The sequence below is a fragment of the Molothrus ater genome, chromosome 12 (genome assembly GCF_012460135.2).
Source record: "Molothrus ater isolate BHLD 08-10-18 breed brown headed cowbird chromosome 12, BPBGC_Mater_1.1, whole genome shotgun sequence".
Classification (NCBI taxonomy): Eukaryota; Metazoa; Chordata; class Aves; order Passeriformes; family Icteridae; genus Molothrus; species Molothrus ater.
In genome coordinates, this window is record NC_050489.2 from 3168406 (window position 1) to 3192537 (window position 24132).

At 42.4% G+C, this 24132-nt stretch overlaps 1 protein-coding gene across 3 annotated transcripts in view; it reads right to left on the reverse strand.

Annotated features, from left to right (window-relative positions):
- Window positions 1-11428, reverse strand: part of LRP3 (LDL receptor related protein 3) — a 31911-nt gene extending 20483 nt beyond the window's left edge. Inside the window, exons 1-3 of one of the 3 annotated variants that reach the window (XM_036390233.1) lie at window positions 11041-11117; window positions 9407-9469; window positions 6128-6175 (exon numbers count right to left, since the gene is read on the reverse strand). In XM_036390233.1, coding sequence (XP_036246126.1) covers window positions 6128-6175; window positions 9407-9413 — 55 coding nt within the window. In that variant the 5' untranslated portion in view covers window positions 9414-9469; window positions 11041-11117. Of the gene's footprint in view, window positions 1-6127; window positions 6176-9390; window positions 9470-11040 lie in introns of all 3 variants that reach the window. The other 2 variants (XM_036390234.1, XM_036390232.2) reach the window with 2 other exon arrangements.
- Between the last annotated feature and the right edge of the window lie 12704 nt (window positions 11429-24132).

Consider the following 24132-nt stretch of genomic DNA (forward strand, 5'->3'; position numbering starts at 1 on the left):
GAGGCAAGAAAAAAACGAGTGACAAAAGAAACAGATTCTTCCTTTCACCAGAAGAACTGTAGCTGTGCAAATCTAAGGACATAGCAAGGAAAGGGCTGCATTGACACTATATGCCATTTTTGGCAGCTTATCTGACAATGGCTATTGCTGCCAATACTTTACCACGGCCTTATCCCCTCTGACACATATCAAGCTTTTCAGACTTGTCCCACTCACAATCAAAAGGACAATTGCTTAGCTCTTGCAAAGGGTCCTGATCTGAATGGACCACAAATCTGAATAAATATCTGTTTTGGTTTAAGACAATTTAAAGGAGAAGCCTCTGGGTCTAGCTATCTCCCTCAGGGGTCCAAATAAGTGATGAATGTAAGTAGATTAAGTGAAAAAAGAACCTTTTTTTTTTTTTTTTACTAAAAAGCAGAATAGCAACAGTCAAACTGTGGATGCAACAGTTTAGTCAGAGAGAGAGAAACAGACAACTTTCCCAAGCATCATCCTGGGGAAGCTGTGGGAAACTGAAAGAAAAGAATTAAAACAATTCTTATCTCAAGTCTGTACACCTGCTGTTTGTGAACATGTGGAACGTTGTATGTGATGTTTATGGACAAGAAGGTGTTGTTCCTAATTAAACCAATTGTGAGAGGGGTACTGTTTGAGAACCAGTCAGGTTTTGGACGAACGATCCTGCCTATAAATATCTGAAGTTCCTAATAAAGTTTCACTTGATGCCTCCTGAGTTTCAGAGTTAATGTCGTTGCTTCTCACCGTTCCCAATCCAACGACAACAAGAAACAACAGCAAATAACGACTAAATACAAAACTGCTCAACGCTGTGGACTCCCCAGAACAAAAAGAGACCCCAAACAAAGCTGCCGGGCACAGCCCCCAAGGTGATGCCCTGGATTTCGAGCATGCAGTCAAAGGACAAAGGGGAAATGGTGTCAGCCTTTTCTCCACCGCTCCCCTCCGTTCTCCTATCTCTCACTTGGCTTCTCTCCTGTCGGCTGGGGCCCTGCCTGAAGTTCTGTGGGTTCAGGGGCTGCCAGCTCACGGAGGTCCTTGTCCTGCTGGAGGCCGGGGCAGTCAGAGGGCGGCCGGGCAGGATGCGCTCGGCTGGCAGCGGCTGCAACCGGAGCGGGCGGCAGCGCCCTTTCCTCCCGGTGCCCTCCCGGGGAGGGGACAGACCGACACTGGGCTGGAAATGGCTGAGGGCTGCTGCTTCCTCCCGAGCGGCCGGAGGAGAACACACCGAGCCTGGGGCGAGAAACGGCATCGCTGCAGCTTCCCTTCTCTCCCTTATCTCCGAGCCCTCCACCACCAGGGGCAGAGAGGCTGCTCGGGCAGCTCTTGAACGACAGGCGCCAAAGCAAACTCACAGCACACACAGACACACAAACTAGCACACAACACACAAACTCACAGCACACACAGACACACAAACTAGCACACAACACACAAACTCACAGCACACACAGACACGCAAACTAGCACACAACACACAAACTCACAGCACACACAGACACACAAACTAGCACACAACACACAAACTCACAGCACACACAGACACACAAACTAGCACACAACACACTCACAGACACACACACAGCGCTCAGAGACACACAAACTCACAGCACACACAGACACACAAACTCACACACACACTCACAGACACACCAACTCACACACAGACACACCGCTCAGACACACAAACACACACACAGCACACACACACACACACACCGCTCACAGACACACAAACACACACAGCACACACACAGCGCTCACAGACACACAAACTCACACCACACACAGACACACAAACTAGCACACAACACACTCACAGACACACCAACTCACACACAGCACTCACAGACACACAAACTCACACACAGCACACTCACAGACACACCAACTCACACACAGCACACTCACAGACACACACACTGCTCACAGACACACAAACACACACAGCACTCACAGACACACAAACTAGCACACAACACACTCACAGACACACCAACTCACACACAGCACTCACAGACACACAAACTCACAGCACACTCACAGCACACACACTGCTCACAGACACACAAACACACACAGCACTCACAGACACCAAACTAGCACACAACACACTCACAGACACACACACACCGCTCACAACACACTCAGAGACACATAAATTCACACACACCATACACAGACACTCAAACACACACACACACACACACCACACACAAACTCACACAGCTCACAGACACACAAACTGGCACACAACACACTCACAGACACACAAACACACACAGCTCACAGACACACAAACTCACACACAGCACACTCACAGACACACAAACACACAGCACACTCACAGACACACAAACTCACACAGCTCACAGACACACAAACTGGCACACAGCACACTCACAGACACACAAACACACACAGCTCACAGACACACAAACTGGCACACAGCACACTCACAGACACACAAACTCACACACACCACGTTCACAGACACACACACACACACACCACTCCCTGCCAGGGAACCTCTGAGACACAGGAAGGATTTCTGGGCACAGATGATTATGGGGTACACCATCATTACGAATGACACCAAGACAGTATTGCCAAAACTTCATTACACTGTTTTAATTCTACGTCCACGGTCCCCTAAACCTGTTACAGCAAACTGGGGACACACACATACACCCCTCCCAAAACCACTGTAGTGTTTACCTGAACTTCACTTAATTGCCTCCTGTTTTTGATGCCTTTTTTCCCACCAATGCTCATTACTGCAGGCTTTACAAACACCAATTGATCTCCTCCCTAAAGCAGCTGCCTGCCCCTCCACTCCTTGTGCCCTGACTGCTGCAAGGAAGAAAAGGTAAAATATCCCAGCACAGCTTTCAGCAGCTCTTTTTTCACACACATAAATCTTGAAAGAAATACCTTTACTAAACGCAGCCTTCAGCGCTGACAACAAAACGGTAAAACCACACAAGGGCAGAATTTTATACTGTTGGGGCTTCATTATTAATAAAAGGGTCCCAATTCCCTCCTCAGCTCCTGGCCATGAAGTCTGCAAAATCACACACGTGCCTAAGTACTGTGTTAATAAGTACTTAGGGCTTCAGCATGACACTGTGATTCCTTAAGGAAAACAAACAAAATCCGGATCAAATTGCCAAAACATCTAAAGGAAAGGGAAGTTCCTAAATAGAAAGGCACAGTCCTGGATTCTGAAGACCTTATCATCAGTTACAACACAAAAGAATAGTGATAACACTTTTTCAACAATTCAGTGTCTTTCCACAACCTTTCTGCACAAACCTAGAAGAAAAGTGAAATCCCAATTGACTAAAAACTCCAAACTGCTTAAATTTCCCACATTTACCGTTACAGAAGAAAGATAAAAATACCAATTCCTGGACTGTCCAACCAACCCACCAAAAATCTTACTGAGATCGTGCTTTTAAAGGAAAGATAAATTATGAAGACAGACAATAATAAATCTTCCATAGTTAAAAAAAAACCCTAAACAACAAGAGCAAAAACTAAACAAGCAAAGAAAAAGAAAACCCCAAACTTAAACAAATGCCAGAAGAGATTTGAGTTCAGAGAGTTTCTGTCAAGAGGGCATAAATCTTAATGAGGGCATAAATCTTAATGAGGCTTTCTGTTACAATCAAATGGATTTCTTCTACTGTAAACAGTAGATTCCCTCTGCCAGTTAAGTATGCCACAAATATGTGCAATGACATTTCCAAAACCTTTACATTAATAATATTACTCTTATTTTTGCAAGAGTAACTGTAATAAAACATACATTAAGCTTCACCAAAGGACAGAACTGAGGATACTATGCTGTGCTGGAATACATTTCCAGACAATCCCAGACAAAAATAAATCCTGCAGCTTCACATTCTTCTGCACCAGTCACAAGGAACACATCCCAACCATCTGCTCCAGGATAAAAGATGTTTTGCACTTGCCACAAGGAACCTCCTCTCAAACCCAAATTTTTGGCAATACACATTTCCTCAAGTAGCTCTCTCAGTGTCAGCAGAAACTCTCCCCAAGTTCTCACAGTGCTCCCTCAAGGGGGGCTTGCACACATGGTTTAATGCAGATCCCTTATGCCAGTGGAAAAAGAAGACTTGAGGCTCCCCTTTGCCTTGCCCAGGCTCCAGCTGGCTTCTCCTGTCCCTGATCAGAGCCAGTGAAGGCAGAGTCAAGGGTTCCACCTACAGATGGACAAAGCCTGAGCTCACGCTGCTCCATCAACAGGCCCACCTGGCTTTGAGTGAGCACAGGTAAGAGAAGCTACACAGGCGTGGATCCCTCTCTTGTAATGCCCTTTGTTGATCATTTTCATCCCAAGCTCCAGTTACACCATCAAGAGACAAGGTAACTCAAAACTGTATGAAGACAAGAAAACATGAAGGCTACAGTACTCTGAGGTTTGCAGCATACTTTTGGAATAAAAGCCAGATGTTACAACTTATTTCTAGTGAAAAAAGTGTTAAAAAGCAGCAGAGCCAACTGGAAGAAGCTCAAGGTATTTTAGGCTAGGGCAGTATCACCAGTCTAAGTAAGCAACTGTGTAATTACTTAATTTACATTCTACCTACATGCATCATACACCAAACAGATGCCAAACTCCATCAGAAGCTAAAGAACCATGCAGGCAGAACATACCAGGACATAAGTGACACTCTGTACTTTTTCCAGTGAAAGAATGGAAAATACTGTCTTGCAAACAACACGTCCTGCATGGTTTATCCACACTTCCTCTAATTTAAGGCTTAATTTAAGCAGGTTACCTAATGATCAAATTACTACCTTCTCCTGATTTAAACCTTCTCTCAACCCCCAGTTTTGACTTGACCACTCAAGCTCCAACATTATTTGATCTGCTGTCCTAGATTTGCCATTTTCAGTTTTAACAGAAGTTGCAGCCTCTCTGAGAATAAAGTACATCTACATGTATGACAGTTGATTGAGGGTCCTTATCACTAAGAGGACCCTGACTGCAATGTTCCCATAATGTCACTAAGTCACAGCACTGCTAGAGAGAAGGAAATTACACTAAGTGCTGTGATTCTGGTTAAATTTCCACACTGACATTCTTGAGACATTTTTAATATTCTTGTTTTAGCTTCTTCAGGAATGAGCCAGTCCCCCTGACTAGGTGCTTTCTAAACACAGAGTTTTCCTCTAAACATACCCAGCACTATGACCTTAGCCTCAAGCTTACTATTTTTATCTATCACTGACAATGATGCAGTCCATAATCCTGTTGTGGTTTAAACCCAACTGGAAAATAAACCCCACAGCCACTCCTGTCCCCCAACCCTCAGGTGAGAGAGCCCACACGCAGATTAGGGGTTGAGATCACAATTTACTGTTACTGGAACAATTCACAATTTAACAACAACCAGATGAGAAAACAATCAGTGACAGTGACACCACCAATGAGAGCAGCGTGTGACAGAGGGCGATGGCCACAGTGCTCAGAGCCTGACAGGGACAGGAGTGAGCAGAACACAGGGACAGGGACAGGAGTGACCAGAACACAGGGACAAGAGTGACCTGAATGGCAGTGCACCCTCCGCATGGCACCTTGGCCTTGTCCCCCTGCTAGGCACACATGGGGAGAGCCCTGGCACAGGGACAGCCACCCTGGCCTTGGGGACAGTGATCCCTGCCCTTGGGGACAGTGGGACAGCCACCCCAGCCTTGGGGACAGCAGGACAAGAATCTCTGGCCCTAGGGACAGCAGGACAAGGACTCCTGGCCTTGGGGACAGTGATCCCTCACCTTGGTGACAGCAGGACAGCGATCCCTGGCCTTGGGGACAGCGGGACAAGGACCCCTGGCCTTGGGGACAGCGGGACAAGGACCCCTGGCCTTGGGGACAGTGATCCTTCACTTTGGCTGGCACTGGGACAAAGCCTAGGAAGACTTAATAGTCCTACACTTCCTAAGATGTCATCGTTAGTCTGTCTTAAACAAACGTCATTTAAAAAGTCACTCTTTCATTAGAACATCTCTCTGCATGAGGAAGAAACAGTAACAGCTCAAACGAACAGTAAATAGAGGGAAGAAAAGTATGTCTTACCTAATGAGGTAACAGCACTTTCTATTTTCCCAGTCAGGAAGAGATTCACTGTGTAAAGACAGAAAAACAATGTTCAGACAAATTCTAGCAGTACAGGGTGGCAGTCAATAGTTAACCATTCCTAGGTGTTTGCTGGGGTGTTAGCGCAAATGCATTCCAGTTTTCCAACAAGAACTTTGCTTATCTGCACAGGCAAGTCATGTAATCAACTATTATCCTTCACTGTAGCTAAAACAAGTCAATACACAATGGAAGTTTTGGTAGCATGTTTCAAAGATACTAAAGAAACAACTGCCAATCTATTTTAAATTATCTTCCATAGGATTAATTTTAACTGCAGAACACAGAAGAACAATCACATTAAAATGCGATTATTATCCTTAAATACTTCTCTGAATAAAGCAAAGTTTGATCCCCCCAGGTAAATGTCACCTTGAAAATCAGCTGCTAAAGCTAACATGATTGCCTTGACTAAGCAAAAGCAATGCAGTTTTCAACAAGGTCCACTAATACAATCAAAACAGGATGAGGCAGTACTTGCAATACATATCTGACTTGCAAATTAAGTTCCAAAGACTCTTCACTTTCTCAAGTCTCCTCTCACAGTGTATACCATTAAAGTGATCTGGAAAGAGTAGTTATTGCCAAAGAAAATTTGTCCTGTGTCATCGTTGCTCCAGAAGTCAGCATTAACATGTAGTTCCCTATTAGCATCCTCACACATTCTTTAAAAATTACAGTGAGTCCCACCGACTGCTCTCATTTCAGCAGTAATCTGTAATCTACAAAAATAGCCTATCAATAAAATGACAAATGCTTTAAAAAATTAGGAAGGTTTAAAACGTTACCAAAAACTTAATTTACACCATCCCAGCCCTAGAACTCACTTCGGCTTTATTTTGCATATGTTAAGTCCTAAATCTTTTAATATGTAATCTCTTGGCAAGAATTTAGTTAAAAACATCATTTAAAAATCAACAATAGGAGAAGAGAGGAAGAGAAACCGTCCCTGTTCCCAACAGTCACTTAGGAAGCAGCTGACAATTAACGCTATTTATGGCTCAGAGTGTGGGCCCCCATTGTCTTCTACCCTGTCTAAACACATCCCAAAACAATGACCCTTGCCCTGACTACCTTCTGTTATAACTTAAACCAGCACAAGAAGTACTAAAGGGGTGGAAACAAAAAGCAATCCCTCAGCTTTCCAGTTCAGGCCCAGTGACATTTTTCAGTCACCACCACACTGCAGCAGCCCAGGTGCCTACAGCTGTCCCTCCATGACATGGACACACAGTTTGGATTTTCTCCTTTTGGGGGGACTGCTGCAGACCTCAGGCTGAGGCCAGGCCCTACAAAGCAGAGACAAAGACTGCTCCTGGGGTCACTCATCACAGACTTCAGGGCTCAGGGACAAGGGCAGTGACTTCACCCTCCCTCTAAGCAGTCTTGGGACTGAGCTTTTAGGATACACAAAAGCAGGAGGGCAACTAAATGGCAGTGTATGTAATGCTACAGCTTGAGGAGAAACACACCTGAGCCACAGACTTGTGTTAATAAGCAGTATTATGATGTTCAAAGGGCCCTATCATCACTGGTTTTATTACATAATTAGCTAACATCTGTAACATATGACAATAACAATGTGCCATGTAATTATTTCTTCTTTCACAGTACTAGTTTGCTCTGTGAGGTGAGTAAGAGTACCTAGGAGCAAAAAAACTGTCCTGTACCAGGAAACAACACAGCCCTGTTAACTCTGGCAAACAGCACATCCGTTTGTGACAAACTCAGGATCACAGCAGTAACAGCAACACAACATTTCCTCATCCAGTATTAAAGTGCCACTATTTCTGTAACCATAGTAATATAGTCCTAAAGACTGAGATGAAATTAATCCGTGATTATGTCACAAATTTATATTCATGAGAAGTAAAATACTTGATTTTGCTCCAAAGAAAGTACATGAATATACTCTGCATAAGTAATATCAGCACAACTGAAAGCAGGGTTTGAAGGTACAATGTATGGAAGAGTCTGGGTCTGTACCACCACTGTAAATCTTTCTTTATGTTTTCTACCTGAACACTCCCAACAGCCATAAGAGAAGCAAGCTCTGAAGCAGAGGTTTCCTCACATGGCTTAAAAGAGGCCCTTATGCCCTTTAAATGGAAATAAGTAGGATAAAGTCAAGGGGTATAATAGAGTGGAATTAGCCAACTCAGACCTGCATTACTGAGGACTGTTAAACAGTGAGCCCCAGCTTACTACTACTAATGCAGTTATGGGCAGCCTTGCACACCACACCTGGCAGATACCTAAGAAAGAGAACCCCCAAAATACTCATTTATCTCTGCAGAAAACTTTTATTGGCTGCAGTTGCAAGTTCTTCACTCTCATTTTCAAACCCTTTCATACCAAGAAGTCAGCAAAAATAGTTCTTTAAAATAAAATCTAAGTCTCACATTAATATTTTCCCAAGCAACTGAATAAGCTTACAGTTTCCAATACCCATTTTGCTCACTCAAGACCATGAAATCAAACGACAAGAGCACTGTTAAACCAGCACCCAGCTCTCAACACTGCCAGAGGCCCATAAGAGAGAACAGCCATTCCCTGCTGATTTTCTTGTCTCTTGTCAAAATGGAAACCGGTGAGACGCTCGAGTATTAGAAAGTTTCCTAGATGCCCTTTTTTTAAAACTGTTGAGCAGTTATGGGAAAGCCAGAAAAAAATCCCAGAAGTGGTTCAGTAGGCTTGAACTCCATGCAGGAAACTTACTGTGCCATTCATCTGGATTGCTAAATAATTCTCAGGGTGAGGTTTTCAGCTTGGAAAGTGACTATTTGAATGAAAAGGGAAATTTACATCTTGGCACCTCCAAACCAAATGACAGCTACCAGGCTTTCCCCACAGCCAGAAGGAGAGACTTCAGTTTCACTGATTCCTTCTTATTTGGTAACTTTCTATGTCCTCCAGAATTTCTCAAGAATGAGAAACAAAATGGCTTCACAAAAGAACAGTTGAAACAAACCCAATTGCAGCCTTTGGAGCAGCAGTTTACAGATGAGGTCACACAGCAATGGTCAGTGGCAGTGCATTGACACAGACACCAAACACCCACACACAGCCCATGGGAAAACAAGGAAAGAATGGCAAGAACCAAAAACAAGGATGAAAGGAAAGGACAGACAAGCAGGAAGTAAAAGACAAAAATAGTTAAAGTAACAGTATTAAATTCTTATGGGTTCACTGAAGCAAAATACCTTACAAGCTTCCCACCTCTCATGTTTCTCAACTTCCACTACTGTCAGTTGTGCAAGGAATAGGAATAAAACATTCCAGCTGAAAAGAAGAGCCAGACAGTGAAATTCTAGAAGTCATAGAAAGCAGAAATCTACTAAACTTTTAGCCTGACATCACCCACACCTAAACACAAGAAGTGTTCTCACTTCAGCTCTGGAGTTTATATAACCTTTTATTATCTCATTAGTCATTTTAACAATAACCATGCTATTTATGTCAACTAATAACAGGTTTAACAAAGGTCTGACTGGGCCACAAAAAAAAACAACAAAAAAAAAAAAAAAAAAAAAAAAAAAACCTAAATAAAATTTAAAAAAAACCAAAACACCCCCCCCAAGAAACAATAAGAAATTCAGAGATACAGGGAAATGTGTATCTTTCTCTAACTTTAAATAGGAAGTGCAGCAGACATTATCCTCATGCTGTGCACACCTTTGAAATCCCGTTAAGACTCTGCAAAAAAGAAGAGTTGTACGACCTGGATGTTCAAACAGTTTTGTAGCTTAGCTAGTTTTTTACATTGTACTTACATTAATTAAAATAGATACATTTGAAATAACACAGCAGCCTTTAAACTTCAACTTCCTACATTTTTCTAGGTAAGCGCTGATGTTAAGGAAGCACTTTTACATAAATAAGCAGTCTGGTTTACAGAACGAGAATTCTGGCCACAAGATATCCCTTTCTGATCGTTTGCATAACGAATAGTAACTGTCACTCGGGATTATTAAAAATTAACTTTAATCCACTTCATTAGCAAAGAGATGTGAGTTGAAGCATTCTGGACCAAGGAGCTGTGACAGTTCACCCAGTGAGTGTCTGGAGGGCTCAGCACAGCTCTGCTCAGCTGCTGCTGATGCGCTGCCCCAGCAGGATGCCCTGGCAGAGCGCAGGAGAGGAGCAGGGAGCTCTAGCAGCTCCTAACTTCACGTGTCCCTGTTAAACACGCCGGGCCTGTCGCTCGCTCCTTCTTGTCACAGCCAGGCGCCAACGCTTCTGCCGAACAAAAACCATCCCCTGACTGAAGGGGCTGACAGACTGGAAAGCAGTAATACGCTTCATCACGTTGCCATAAATTAACACCTGCTGAGAAGCAGAGCGGAAAGCAACGGCTTCAAGCAGAAGGGAGGGAAGAGAGCAGAATATGGCAGAGACACGGAGGGAGAGGAAATGTTTCTTCCCACTCAAGAGAAGGGCCGGGCAGTCCCTGACCGAGCCCGCACCGCACTCTGCACAAGCTCACAGCCCACGGAAGAACCGCTGATGCCTCCTAAACTTTTTTATTATTATTATTCAGGGCTGTGCGAGGTTATGGCAGCGCTTCCAGAGCCAAGGGCAAGGCGACGGGTTCCGCTGGATCCGGCAGCGCTCTGCGCGGCCCCACACGGCCGGGCACGGCAGCCCGAGCGGCGCGGAGCGAGCCGGGGCCCGTTCGGAAGCGGTGACGGGAGGGGGCTCCGCCGGCACGATTCGGTGCGGGGCAGCCTCGTCCCATCCCGCGCCCCACGGTCACTTCCCGCAGGGAAGGAGGGGGCCCAGCAGTCCCCAGAGCCGGTGCCCGCCGTGCCCGGACGTGCCCCGCCGCCAGGGAGCGGCCGGGCCGCACTCACCCAGGCAGATGGCAGTGAGCGGCGCCAGCGCGCATTGACGGAGCTCCGCGGCCGCTGCCTTCTCCATGGCGGGTCGCTGTCGCCTGCCCTTCAGCGCGGGGGAACCGCGGCGGCTCCGCGCCCGCCGAGCCGCTACGCCGAGCCGCAGGAGTCGCCGGCAGCGCCGCCGGCCCGCGGTGCCCCCGCCCGCCGGGGAGCCGGGAGTGGAGCGGGCGGCCGGCACGGCGGCAGCCCCATGGCCGGCCCGCGCTGCCGCTCCGGGGCAGGTGGCAGGGAACAGACCAGACCGCAGCGCCGCCGCCGCTGCCCCACGTGACAGGCCCGCCTGAGAGCGGCTGCGGCGGCCGGGCCAGACGGCGAGGGGAGCGCAGCGCCGCCCCGCTCCGCTCCCTCCGCGCACACCTGAGGGGCCGCCGCCAGCGGCCGGGCGGCGCGGGCGGAGCGCGGCCGGGGGCGGAAGGGACGGCGAGGGCCGAGCCCGCCCGCGCAGCGCCGGCCGCCGCGCTTCCTGTCAGGCTCGGCTCTCCCCGCTGCCGCCGCGGCCATGGTGCCGGCAGCCCGCGGGCCGGGCCGGGCCCAGCCCCCTGTGCCGGGCTGGTGAGCGGGGCTCCGGGCCCGGGCCGGGAGGCCGCGCCCAGTGCCGCCGCCGCCGCCGGCCCCCCGGCCGGGAGCCGCCTCGGCCCTGCGGTCACCCGGATGCCTTTTCCCGGGAGTTTCCTCCGGAGCTACGCGGAGTTGGCTCCGCTGCCATCGGTGATGGGCGCATGGAGAAAAGCTGCCCAGGAGCCCGGCTGCCCTTGGAGCTCACAGCGCCTTCAGCCGTACCGAGCGCTGGGACCCAGGCCCGAACCTTCCAGGCCCTGCCGACCGTGAAACAACTCATCTGTCATCACACAGGTAACGTATCCACGGCAAGGCAGCCGGTTCGGATTACTGTAAACGACGGAAACCCATCCTCTCCCACTGAAAATGGACAAAGCTTAATGTGGTTACAAGCAGCAAAACGGCAGAAGTTAATTGGGAACTTCATGAGGAGAATTGCAAAGCAGTGCAAGGGGACTGGTGGTACCCCTGCCCAGGCTGCCCTAACAGCTACAGTGAGCCAGCTGTACCTCGCATGTTTGCTGAACTTTTCCTTGTTTTCCTATTTGCAGATGCTCACATACTGCCCCTGAGAACCGGAACCGGTGCTTTAGGCCTTTTTATTTAAACAATAAATGTGTGGCTATGTGTGGGTGAGATCCTTACCCTCTCTGAGCTACAGACCTGTGCCTCACCTTTTCCTTATCAACTCCTTTGTTGGAATTATTATAATTGTAATTTGCACTTGCCTATCACCGTGGTTCTTAACAAATGCCTAATGGATGATTGGCCTGAGGATCAACAGTATTATGTGGGTGCACCTGGAATGAGAGAAATGGATGTCATAATAAATACTTCTACTGTACTAGAGATGCAGAAATAATTAGTGGGTCAGTACAAAGTTTACCTGTAGGTGAGAAGGTCCCACAGTCAGCACACCAGTATCTGTCTGTTCTGCAGATACAGCCTATTTCACATGTGTCTGTGCAATTTTAAATAGCATAATAAATCACACAACATTTTTCACATCTAAATTCTTTGTAATCTAACCAGACAATTCTTAAACCTTTAATGGACCCATGATTGTAAAATCATTTCATCTGGGCTTTTGAGCAGTAATCCTCAAATTATGGGTCTGTAAAAGCAATAATGGAATGTTTTATAAAAGAATTTTTCCTTGAGTCTATTATTGTAATTTGAAAAACATATACAGTCACTTCTACATTCTGCATTAACACTTATTGTGCTAATTATGAGTAAATTATATCTCTCATTTCCATTAAATAACACCCTTGCATCTCACCAAAACAGTACACTGTATAGGATTGAAAGCAAAATGATGGCTGCAGACTCCTTTTTCAACAGATTGTGTCCATGTCACTAACTTGTTAAGATAAAATCCACTCAGTTTAGAGTTATACTTTGATGTTCACATGGGACTAATTTAAAATTTTCAGTCACGCACTTTAGTGTTCACATAAATATGTGTTTATTTTAGAAAACTTACATATGAATGTACATATGTGTATGCTCCAGCATCTGCTGGCCTAGGGGAATTAATTATCACATCACAACATGCACCTTGAAAACACAACCTATCCTAGGTGCTCTACTTCATGGTGATTTGCAGATTATTTTAAGATCCCTTTAAAAGAGTTGTGCCAAACTGAATCATTGCTCAAGCCATGTGTCAAGCCTTCATATCCCATTTCAAAACATGATGGCTCTAGGAGTACACATTATACATTATGTATGCTGGAGCTATAGGTACATTCATTAATTTTAATGCTTTTGACAGAACTGGATCACAAAAAAGTCATGTTACACCACCAAAGTAAAGTTTTGATAAAGTTTTACCGAGTGTTATCAAAATATACTATATTTTTTAAAATATGCAGTAGAAAAATGAAGACATAAGATTATGGATTCCATCCAAAAAAAAAATTTATTTTAATGTTTTTAGTACTAAAACAATTAAAATTAGTACTAAAAACATTAAAATAAAAAACATTAGCCTTTCCATGTGTGTAATACCTGTTTTATTCTGATTACATGTCATTTTATTACTTTATTCACATCAGTTCCCCCCTGTATCCAGTTTTTGTAACTAATAAAACCTTAAGCTTCTTTTACAAACATTTCTATCTATGAATTAATTTGGTTGAGATTTCTTTAAACTAAGACTATAATTTCACCATTTCCACAAGTAATTTATATGCATTTATCTCCTTTTCAGCATGTATCAGTTTCAATGCATGTACAGATTTGTGCAGATCAGTAAGAAGGTGATCCCATAATAATCACCACTATTCTCTTTTGACAGCTGGCATTAAAGAAAAGTTGGGTAGAAAACATCAGGTGTGGTGAGACATTATTTGTCTCTGGGTTTATTGCATCACTGCACAACACTCTCTAGCTGCATTTAATAAGGTTTACATTTAGTGACAACTACACTCTCCCCGAAGGAGAAGGAAATTCTCAAGGGTACTTTGCTGCACCAACTTTAACACTATTTCTGCCTTGATCCATTATAGACCATTACTAAACTTCACAGTGATCTATTTTCCTTCCTCTTCTTTAGGAATTTGTTATTCATGAATTCTGTGTAGAGCTGAAAAAGCCCTGTTATAATTCACATTCATTTCATGAAATGTGATGGGAATAAAAAATATGAGCAATTTGGTATCACAGGAAGGCAAATACAAATTGTTTGATGGAGAAATACTGTAAGAACATCACCAATGTATAGGCATTTTTTGAAAGAGAGTGCAAAGCTGTGATACTCCTCTATGACACTCTGAACATTCTATGAAATTCTGAGCTTGTATCAAGCAGACCAGATTAAGAGCAGTAATTACATTAGGGTAATTGCTTGAAAAACAAAATAAAATTATTCTCTCTTGAAAGGGTTCAGTTGTCTTTGTAACTACTATCAAGGCAGCATTAATTGCTTATTAGGGTTTTTTTATACTTGTAACTTCGCTCTCTTAACAAAGCTGAAGGTCCACACAACCTCTCCATTAAGTAAATTATGTCTCATTTGTGTTTAATTGTGTTGCTAAGATCAGATTTTTGACATAATTACAGAGGAGGATTAGAATTGTCTGCGTTTCAAATACTTACAGAAATAATTAGAGGAAGTTTATCACACATTTTTTAACCTGCACTTTATCATTAAGCTCCACTGGACAAATCATTCCAGACACCTGAAAGAAAAAGCCAGGCCACAACCAGCACTGTTTTTATTTCTCTCTTTGTGGCTTGAAATATTTTCAGTGTGATTGGGTTTTTAAAGTATACTCCCAAGTTGGTGCTTTGTGTCAGGAATTGTGCCAGCTTTTCAGGAGGCTGCTGTCCATCCCAGGCCAGCACCCCTCACTCATCCCCTGGGCCCTGGAACCTCTGAGCTCCTGCCAGCGCCCTGCACACACAGGAGTTCTGCAGGTTTCACAAGGACAGGGAGGGACACACAGGGGTTTCACTTGTGATGCCACACTGAAAGGCTGTTCCAACATCACACCACATCTCCCTGCTGACTTTTATCTTTTAATAACTGGATCTGGATTGATTTAAACTGTGGTGATGCTGGGGTTTATTTTCTACACAGTAGGAAAGCACTGCAAGACAATAGTGAGACCCCATATCTACTAAGATGCTAAACTGATTTCTCTCTTCTGCCAATTCCTTCAAATCTACTGATGAGATGAGTTTGGATAATTTAGTTTAGTTTATGATAAATCCTTTTGTGCTTTGGTTATATTAGGGGCTTACTCCCTCTGGTAGCTGGAGTCTTAAAGGATTTACTATTTTCCTTGACATACAAAATGTTTGGTAAATGAAGGCTGAAGTAACTCAAGAAGTAAGTCTCTTCTGCTTGTAAATGACAGAAGAGCAGTACCAAAATAAGGCTGAATCACATTTTAGGTGAATTAATGTGTTTTCAGATTCCCCTTCCCCTGCAAAAATTCACAGAAATGACAGGCTCAGTGGGGCCTGACACTGTCTTTATTACTTTACTTCTTTTCTACAGAAGGAATGGAAATGGAACAAACTATCAATACATTCTTAGCTAACATATACTAGCTGCATGAGTTACTAGACTTATTTTAGAATTTAAGTAGGAGATCAAACAGATTGGAATTAGAAGCATGAAAGCTCCTCTAACTCACAGAATGAATGCACATTAAAGCTATCTCCTAGGGAGAGAACAAATATCTTTGCTCAGAATAAATACTGTTATCAGAACAGATGAAAATAGCCACCTGAGGTTGCTCAGCAATGTGCTCCCAGCCTCCAATTCTGTTAAAAAGAAAGGGAAAAAAATTAGAAATTACTTAAAGTATTAAATACAATCAGGCTTATCTAAAATGGAGCATGCACAGGAAAGCAAAACATATAATTAGGACTGAACAGACACTTCAGAGCAGTTCAGTGACTGGATTTTGTACTGTGGAGAAGGGTTGTAAACTACTGCAGTGCAGATGCAGAGGCTGCAGAGCAGCTCCCCTGTCACACCACCCTGTAGTGTTCCCCCTACCAGCCCAGAAAATGCTCTCTGCTGTAATGTTACCCATTAGCTGGGAACACCAATAATTCTTAGACCTATCTTCCATCCATTCTTGCAGCTGGGAAACTTGTGCAAAGACTGACAAGTTAGCCAGAGCAGGCTGTTCAACAAGCTGCTGGCTGAGGAGTGCTGCAGCAAGTAACTCAGAGCTGGTGTCACTGTCATATTTGCTGAAAAATCCCTTTGCCAGGATTTCTTCTCCTGGGGAGCTGAGAAGCCGCAGAGAAAAATGAAAACAATAATTATCTGATTGCTTCTCCTGTGTTTTGCTGCTTTGGAATGTGGTTTGGGCATTGGTTACCAACTGGTCATTGTTTGATTGGTTTCATGTGAATTGTTTTGACTTAATGACCAATCACAGTCCAGCTGTGTCAGGGCTCTGGAGAGAATCATAAGTTTTTCATTAATATCTTTTAGCCTTCTGTCTGTATCCTTTCTCTATTCTTTAGTATAGCATTCTTTTCTATAATATAGTAACATAAAATAATAAATTAGCCCTCTAAGAACATGGAATCAGATTCATTCATTCCTCCCAATGATGGGGGACTCAGAAAATACCACAGAGCTGGTGCTCTGCCATTTCACCAAGAAGCTCTGGGTTAGCAATCACAGCAATACTGACAGAACAGCTCTGAACCAGACTACAAGCACTGCAGCAATTCCACTGTAAACTGAATAATAGCTGCAGTCTATACTACACTTACTAGAGACTGCCATTTTACTTGCACCCAATTAGCAGTTCAACAGGAAAAGCACAGTAGAGAGTAAGGATAACCAGTCTTCTCCTGTTTCATTGACAATTAAATACTTTTTATTTTTTTATTTCCCACTACTTGTGTTACCAATAACTAAAATTTAGCATCTCTGGCTAGTCTTCATTTAAATTTGGCCCAGATACTTAAAGGGTTTATTTGGCCCTAAGAAATGCAATTTGTGTTTCACCTGTCTCAGGGGTTGTCATTAAGACTGATGTATGGCTTTGTTTCTCTTATTTGTCTCCTATAATTATATTTTTCAAGTTCCAATGGTATATTTTTGAGTATAAATTTCTCTTACACCCATTCTGCATGAAGGGTTGCACTTCTTATTCATTGCAATACCCCACATAGTTTTAAAAGTCCTAATGACTTTACAGTATGTAAGTATCATTGGAATCAACCAGAATAATTATAACTGAAATTCTACATTTTCTTCTCAATGTTCTCAATATATATTCATAGCACAGTGGTTTTGGTGTTCATAAAAGAGCAAATTACATCTTATTTCCTAAAGCTCTTCTTAACATGAGTAGATTGATAACACAGCAAGAATTTAGAACTGTGCCTCAGTGAAACTGTTCCACAGAGAGAGTGAAAAAGGATAGAAATGGAAATATAAGGAAATAAATAGGAAATAAAAGGAAAGACAATGTATTAGTGTATCAGGACAATCATCTGTTTAGCTAATTTCACTAAAAATAAGTTTAAAGCACTAGGAAAGAAGAAATGCCAACCTGTGCTAAAGTGTGGGTGTCTGATCTTTACCAGGCTGAGCCAGCACCTACCAGGAAGAGGACACAGAACATGTCAAGTCCATCACTGCTGAGTCATGAGGTGGATTTCCATGACACAAAATGCTCTGCTCTCTTTGGTTTGTCCACTGGATCCTCAGTGATCCTGCCAGCTGTTGACAGTAACACAGCATGTCAGTAAGGGTGGTGGGCTCACAGCTGGGAATAGGGAATTACACCTGCCCTGAAGGTGTAATGCTTTCATCTCTGTTCCAGGCTGTTTTTATTATTGTACATTGTACAAAATTTCTAAAAAGTAAAATCTATCTGAAGCATACAAGTGAAATTTGACTAATATAAAACCCAGTAATGTTTTCACAAATCAGCATGGTAATTCAGACCACATTACAGAGAGGAGAAAAAAAAAGGGATAATCATAAACCATGGAACAAAACTACTGTCAGAGATTTGTAGAATAATCAAAGCTGCTTCAATATTCAATGGAGTTTAAAACCATGAAAAGTCAGATTTTCTTGTGCATAAAGAAAACCCTGTAACCCAATATATCCTTCAACTATGGCACAGTCTGTGCAGCAGAGCTGTGGATCCTACTTGTATGTTCCAACCAAAGCATGAAAATAAAAGGAGAGCCTGTGATAAATGAGTTGAAGAATGAGAAGGGAGAATCATTTCAACAACTGAACAATGAGTGAACAAGACTGGCAGCCCTGTGGATTCAGCTGTAAGTATGCCTAGAGAGAAGAAAAAAAGGGCAGTGAGTATGAGGATAACCAGTGATTTAGATGATCAAAATTGTTCTAAGAGAGCATTGGTACTTGTTTTGGCAAAGCTTTAACCATACCTATTGTTAGGACACACCATCATCTGTGAACCTAATGCCTGAGGCAGTGAGATATTTGTCAAAAACTGAAAAACAAAATCGAGACAATTTCTGCCTGTGCACCTCCATGTTAGTGAAGGTTGAGTCATCTGAGATCCCCTTTCATACACTGTGGCAATGTTCCTCACTCGGAGTCACTAAATGTTCAATTTTGCAGGCAACCCCAACAAGGGAAGAGATGAGAATCTTGACTCCCTGCTTCAGAAGGCTGATTTATTATTTTATTATATATATTATATGAAAATAAAATGAGATATTAAAACTCTACTAAAAGAGTAGAAGAAAGGATTTCATCAGAAGGCTTGAAAGGAACAGAAAGGAATGGAATGATAATAAAATCTTGTGACTGACCAGACACTCCGAGGCAGCTGACTGTGATTGACCATTAATTAGAAACAACCACATGAGCCAATCCCAGATGCACCTGTTGCATTCCACAGCAGCAGATAACCATTGGTTACATTTCATTTCTGAGACCTCTCAGCTTCTCAGGAGAAAAGATCCTAAGGAAAGGATTTTTCATGAAATATGTCTGTGACAATACACATCAGGCTCTGGCAGGGATCAGTGGTGCTCCCCTGAGCTGGCATTCACTCATTCACTCATTCATTCATTCATTCATTCCTTTATCCCCAGGGCATGGCTGCATGCAGAACTCCCCGAGGGGGCATCCCCTCCCCAGGGTCCACGTGGCTGTCAAACATTCCAGCTATCTCCTCAGCTGAAAATAAAGGTGCCAGATAGGGCAGCAGACTAAATTAATGAAAAATATTATTTTAATAAAAATTAGGAAATAAAATCAAAGAAATCTGCAGTAAAACCACTTAGGATAGAATCCACGAGTGCCTGTAGTGGTAGATGAACAGGAATGTTGCAAAAGGGTACCTACTTAAAATCAGAATTAAGTGAATTAACCACAACTTTACTAAAGAAATAATTTCTGTACAGAGTTCTCACGCTGGGAAATCTCAGAGCCAATCATATTTCAGAGGGTACAGGGGAGAATCCTGCAGCAGGCAACAATAATAAAATCAATTTATACATACATGGCTCCATATGTTGCTCTATATTTATATATTGCACATTTATGAATTCTTTTAAACAGGAAGCAATCAAGCTGATAGAACCAGTGGGGTCACAAATCCTACACTGAAAGTAGCAAACAGAAAAGTTCTTTGATGTTGTACAGATTTGAGAGGACTCCAGGGTAACACAGTACACATAGCACAGAAAATCCCATGATCTCCAGACTGGTGTACACATCTACAGTGACCAGTGTTCAAATACCCTTCTCTAGGGCACTTCCCCCCATGGCAGCATTGTGATTGTTCTGCACATGTCAGGGGAGGTGCTGTAAAGATTAAACCAGCTTTAAAACCTGTTTGAATAAAATACCCAAGTATTCATTTATATTTAAATTTGTATTCACATTGTCAGACTCACACACAGACTTTTGAGACATTTATAGATTTTTCAGTTACTATCTCACATAACCAGTTGTTTTGGGAGTTAACTGTAATTAGATTTTATGAATATATCATTATTCACAGACCCTCTTGGAACAAATGAACAAAAATATGTGTGTGCATTTGTTTTCTTGACTGCCAAAAGTATGGCAGCTCACATATAATTGTCATATAACTTAGGAAAACCTACTCCTTTTAAACTATTCCTTTACTATAGTAATTTGCCAGCATTCATAAATGACAGTAATTACAACAATTGTTGTTTTTTAATCTTACTTATTCCATGCTCTTCTGCTCTATGAAAAAATAGTAGTTATGTCCATAAAAATGGCATTGTACTAGCTGGAACAAAGATACTGATTCAAAAAGATAATATTTAATATAATAATATTATTATATTAGCCAACATGGCATTGATCCTTTTCCATGGCCACAGGTGCAGCAATCACAAATTCAACTCTTCTTGCCTCCCCTGCTGTACAGAGCTGGTGTATAGTGATGAGTTCATTTGTTCTCAATCCTACATTTGCTGAACTTAATGGCAAAGCAGTGTCCATTGATTACAGTGACACAGAAGGAAAAATCACAAAGGCTTCCTACTTCTCAAAAGCAAGCCACACTAGCAAATATTTAACTGTCAATTAATGTCAAGCAATTTAAAATATTTCATCCTGTGTCTATACATCTACTAAAGTACATTATTCCCAGTTGGAAACACAAATATTCATTGCAGTGCCCACATTTAGCTTGGCACCAATCTCAGTGCTTTTGCTGGTAATTTACTTGATGCATCCCAGCACAGAAGAGCTCAGATTTCTGCAAAGCCTCTCAAGGGCACAAAAAGTTAATACAAAACCCATCAGTGACATGTAAATCTTGATGTGCAAGCATTCACCATCTTAATATTCCCACAATGTAACTTTGTTTCAGAAATATTTATATTTACTGCATAACATATGCTCCTCTTCCTTATGGGCAATTTTCACTGCCATGGTCATTCCTAATGTTCTTTCTGAAGTTCTTCACAGGGAAGAGCAGAAGCAGAGCAAATATGAGGATCAATTTCAGACTGTACAGTACCAACCAAGAGCTCTGCAGCTGCATTAGCTGTGAGCACTGCCAGGCAGGCCTAAAACCAATCATGCCAAGGCAGCCCCAAAGCTATTTTTATGCTCTCCTAAGGGCCCCACATTTAGAGCTGCTGAAACACAGAAACCAGCAGCAGCTGCATAATCAGCTTATGTGAAAACATTTGGAAACTATTGAGTCAGAGATTCAACAAGACAACATCCAAAGAAGTGACTAAATCCTTCTCTTACAGTCATGTGACACTGAATTTGGACCACAATACCTAAATAACACTGGTATGGGTCCAAGTGATGCCTTCGGTTTTAGCACCTTTTTTGAGAGATGTGCTCTCTCATAACAGCCTTGGCCTCTAATAATTCCAAATTTGCGTTTGCAACTACTAATTCATTATTCTCCCTTAATCTTCTGGTGTTGTTTCCACAGACCAGAGCCAGAGAGAATGCCAGAAGAAATCACAACTTGTCACTTGTCACAGAAATCACAACTTGTCACGGGAATCAATATTAAGGAGCACATGAAGTTCACCCAGTTCTTAGCAGGGCAGCAGGTTCTGGCCATGGCCTCCAAGGCAGTTTATTCATTTTGGCCAGGTGGCCCAAGTTAACTCTTCACCCAATGCTTTAGTTTTCAAATAACTGCAGGCAGAGACCTGCGTATCTTTTCAGCTGGGTACAGTTGAGAAGTAAAAGTCTTGAGGGTTTTTTCCATTCAATATGCAAACTTTAGAACTCAGCCAGTATAGATAATATGGAAGAAGGATTGGGTTTGGTTTGCTTTAAGGGTAAGGAAATAATAGGATATTGGTACCCTGATCAATTAAGATAGTGCATCAATACATATTTATTACATAAAGATAACTCAAATTACCTTGAGAAGTACATAATAAAAGAGCATAACCCATAAGAAAAAAAAAGTGATTCTGTTCTGCCTGGAAATGACATGGAAAATAAAATGTTAATTAAAAAAAAAATTAAGTCTAGTACTGAAAAAAAATTGCCACTCAGGGCTGGCCAAACAGACCTGAGTTAGCATACTATTTGACAATTTTTGTTACTGACATTAAGTATTTATTTTAATAGAGAAGCACTATATATAGTATAATTAATCAGAAATAAACACGCAGAGTTAATTGAATAGTTTATATCAGTAATTTTTTCAAATATTAAGCCATACTCATAGTAATTAGGGACACTATACTGAATTATTTCTGAGCTATGACCCTCTAGCATGTTCATTCAGCAAGATATGTCAAATGAAATAATATGTATAAATGCTCATATTTTTTGCTTTTATGATAGTTATAACTCTAATGATATTTTTAACTATTATTTTATCAGTGGAGAAAAAGAAAGACAGATTTCTGATGGATATAGTATACATACTAAAAACCCCATTGTTTAAAAAAAGGTCTACAAACAACACTTGGTCAACCCTTACATAATTTTTAAAAAGCTGCAATTCAGACAATTTCAAAATATTTCTCATGTTAAAGTATTAACAAGAGGTTTTTTCAGAAAAAGCCATCATTCAACAGTTTCCATAGACAACAAACAGCTAATTATAGGGGCTATTGTGTTTAGTCATTTATAAGTAAAGAATAACCATAAATACTACAGGAGATAAGGACAGACCTTGTTGTTTTGATGGCATTGCACAGTTAACAGCACAGGAAGGAATCTGCCCACACAGCCTGAATTGATTCATCTTTTCCTCCCTTCATTATGAATCAGATTCTTTATTGCCTTTGTATTGAATGAAAACCTCACTATGGCACAGTCAGTGGGAGTTGTGCCATCCACGTCAAGTGAGGTCACTGCTTGACTACCTCTCCAAATAATATTAAAAATAACTTGTATATTTAAACCTTAATCATAGCTTACCTACAGTTTTCTGAAAGAAAAAAGTCCTGTTGCAAAACCACAAAAGACAGATGCTTCCCCCTGGTGTCATCTTTCAAATGATGTAAAAGAGAGAAGCTGCTGGCTCTCTGATAGTTGCTGAATGCATGGAAACGTGCATGCTGCCTTGCAGGATGTGAAACAGAGCTTCCCACAAGCCCTCACATGTGTATGCCCATGCAACCTGTGCAATCTCCCATCTCCAGGATTAGAAAAAAGCCCTGAACATGCAAGAGTTGTGCTGCAGGTTCCACAAGCCTGTCTGCACCTCTCAACCTTTATCATACTGGAAGAGATGTACAGAGACTGCAGAGAGACCACAGCCATTCATAGATGCCTTCAAAACATACTAAATTTAAACTCATTTGTGGCTTGAAAGGGTCTTTGGCCAGACAGGAATGCTACATGTAGGAGGCCCTGTGTCATGTTTAGGAATGATTTAGTGTCCCCAGATTTAGTGAAACACCCCAGACCACATGGCACTCCCTGACTTCTCCCTCCCACGGCAGTGGGACAGAGAGGAGAATTGCAGGCACAGAAAAATCATGAGTTAAGAACTATTTACTGGAAAGAGCAATGAAATGAGAAAATGTACATACCTGGACAGTTTTCACAGCTGAGACACAAGCCTATAAGGGAAGAGAAACTTCATTTCACCAGAGATGGGCAACCAAATTATCTACTGCTGGTTCTCTTTCTGTGCACATCCTCACTGCCAGTGAGCTGGGACATGGAAATGGTGCACTCTGCAGAAACTGATGCCACATCAGTCCTGTACACTGCACTTCATCTGGATCTACAGGGGACTGCTTGTTATTTGAATCCCTACAGACTCCTTCCCTGTTGGAACAAAAGTAGAACAGTAAACTGAAAATAAACAGAAGTGTAATGTCTTCGCCATCTAAAAAAATGCAAGCACAATTTGCCAAGATAGGCAAATAGACATTTAAAATATAAGAAGTGTAAACACCTGCACAAAGACAACATTCTGCACATGAGCCAAGCACAGCTAATGCAAAAACATTTTTCAAAGAGGTCGAAAAACACTTTCAGAACTGCCTTACTTCTCCCATCAGTCCCAAAGAACCTCATGTTTTGGG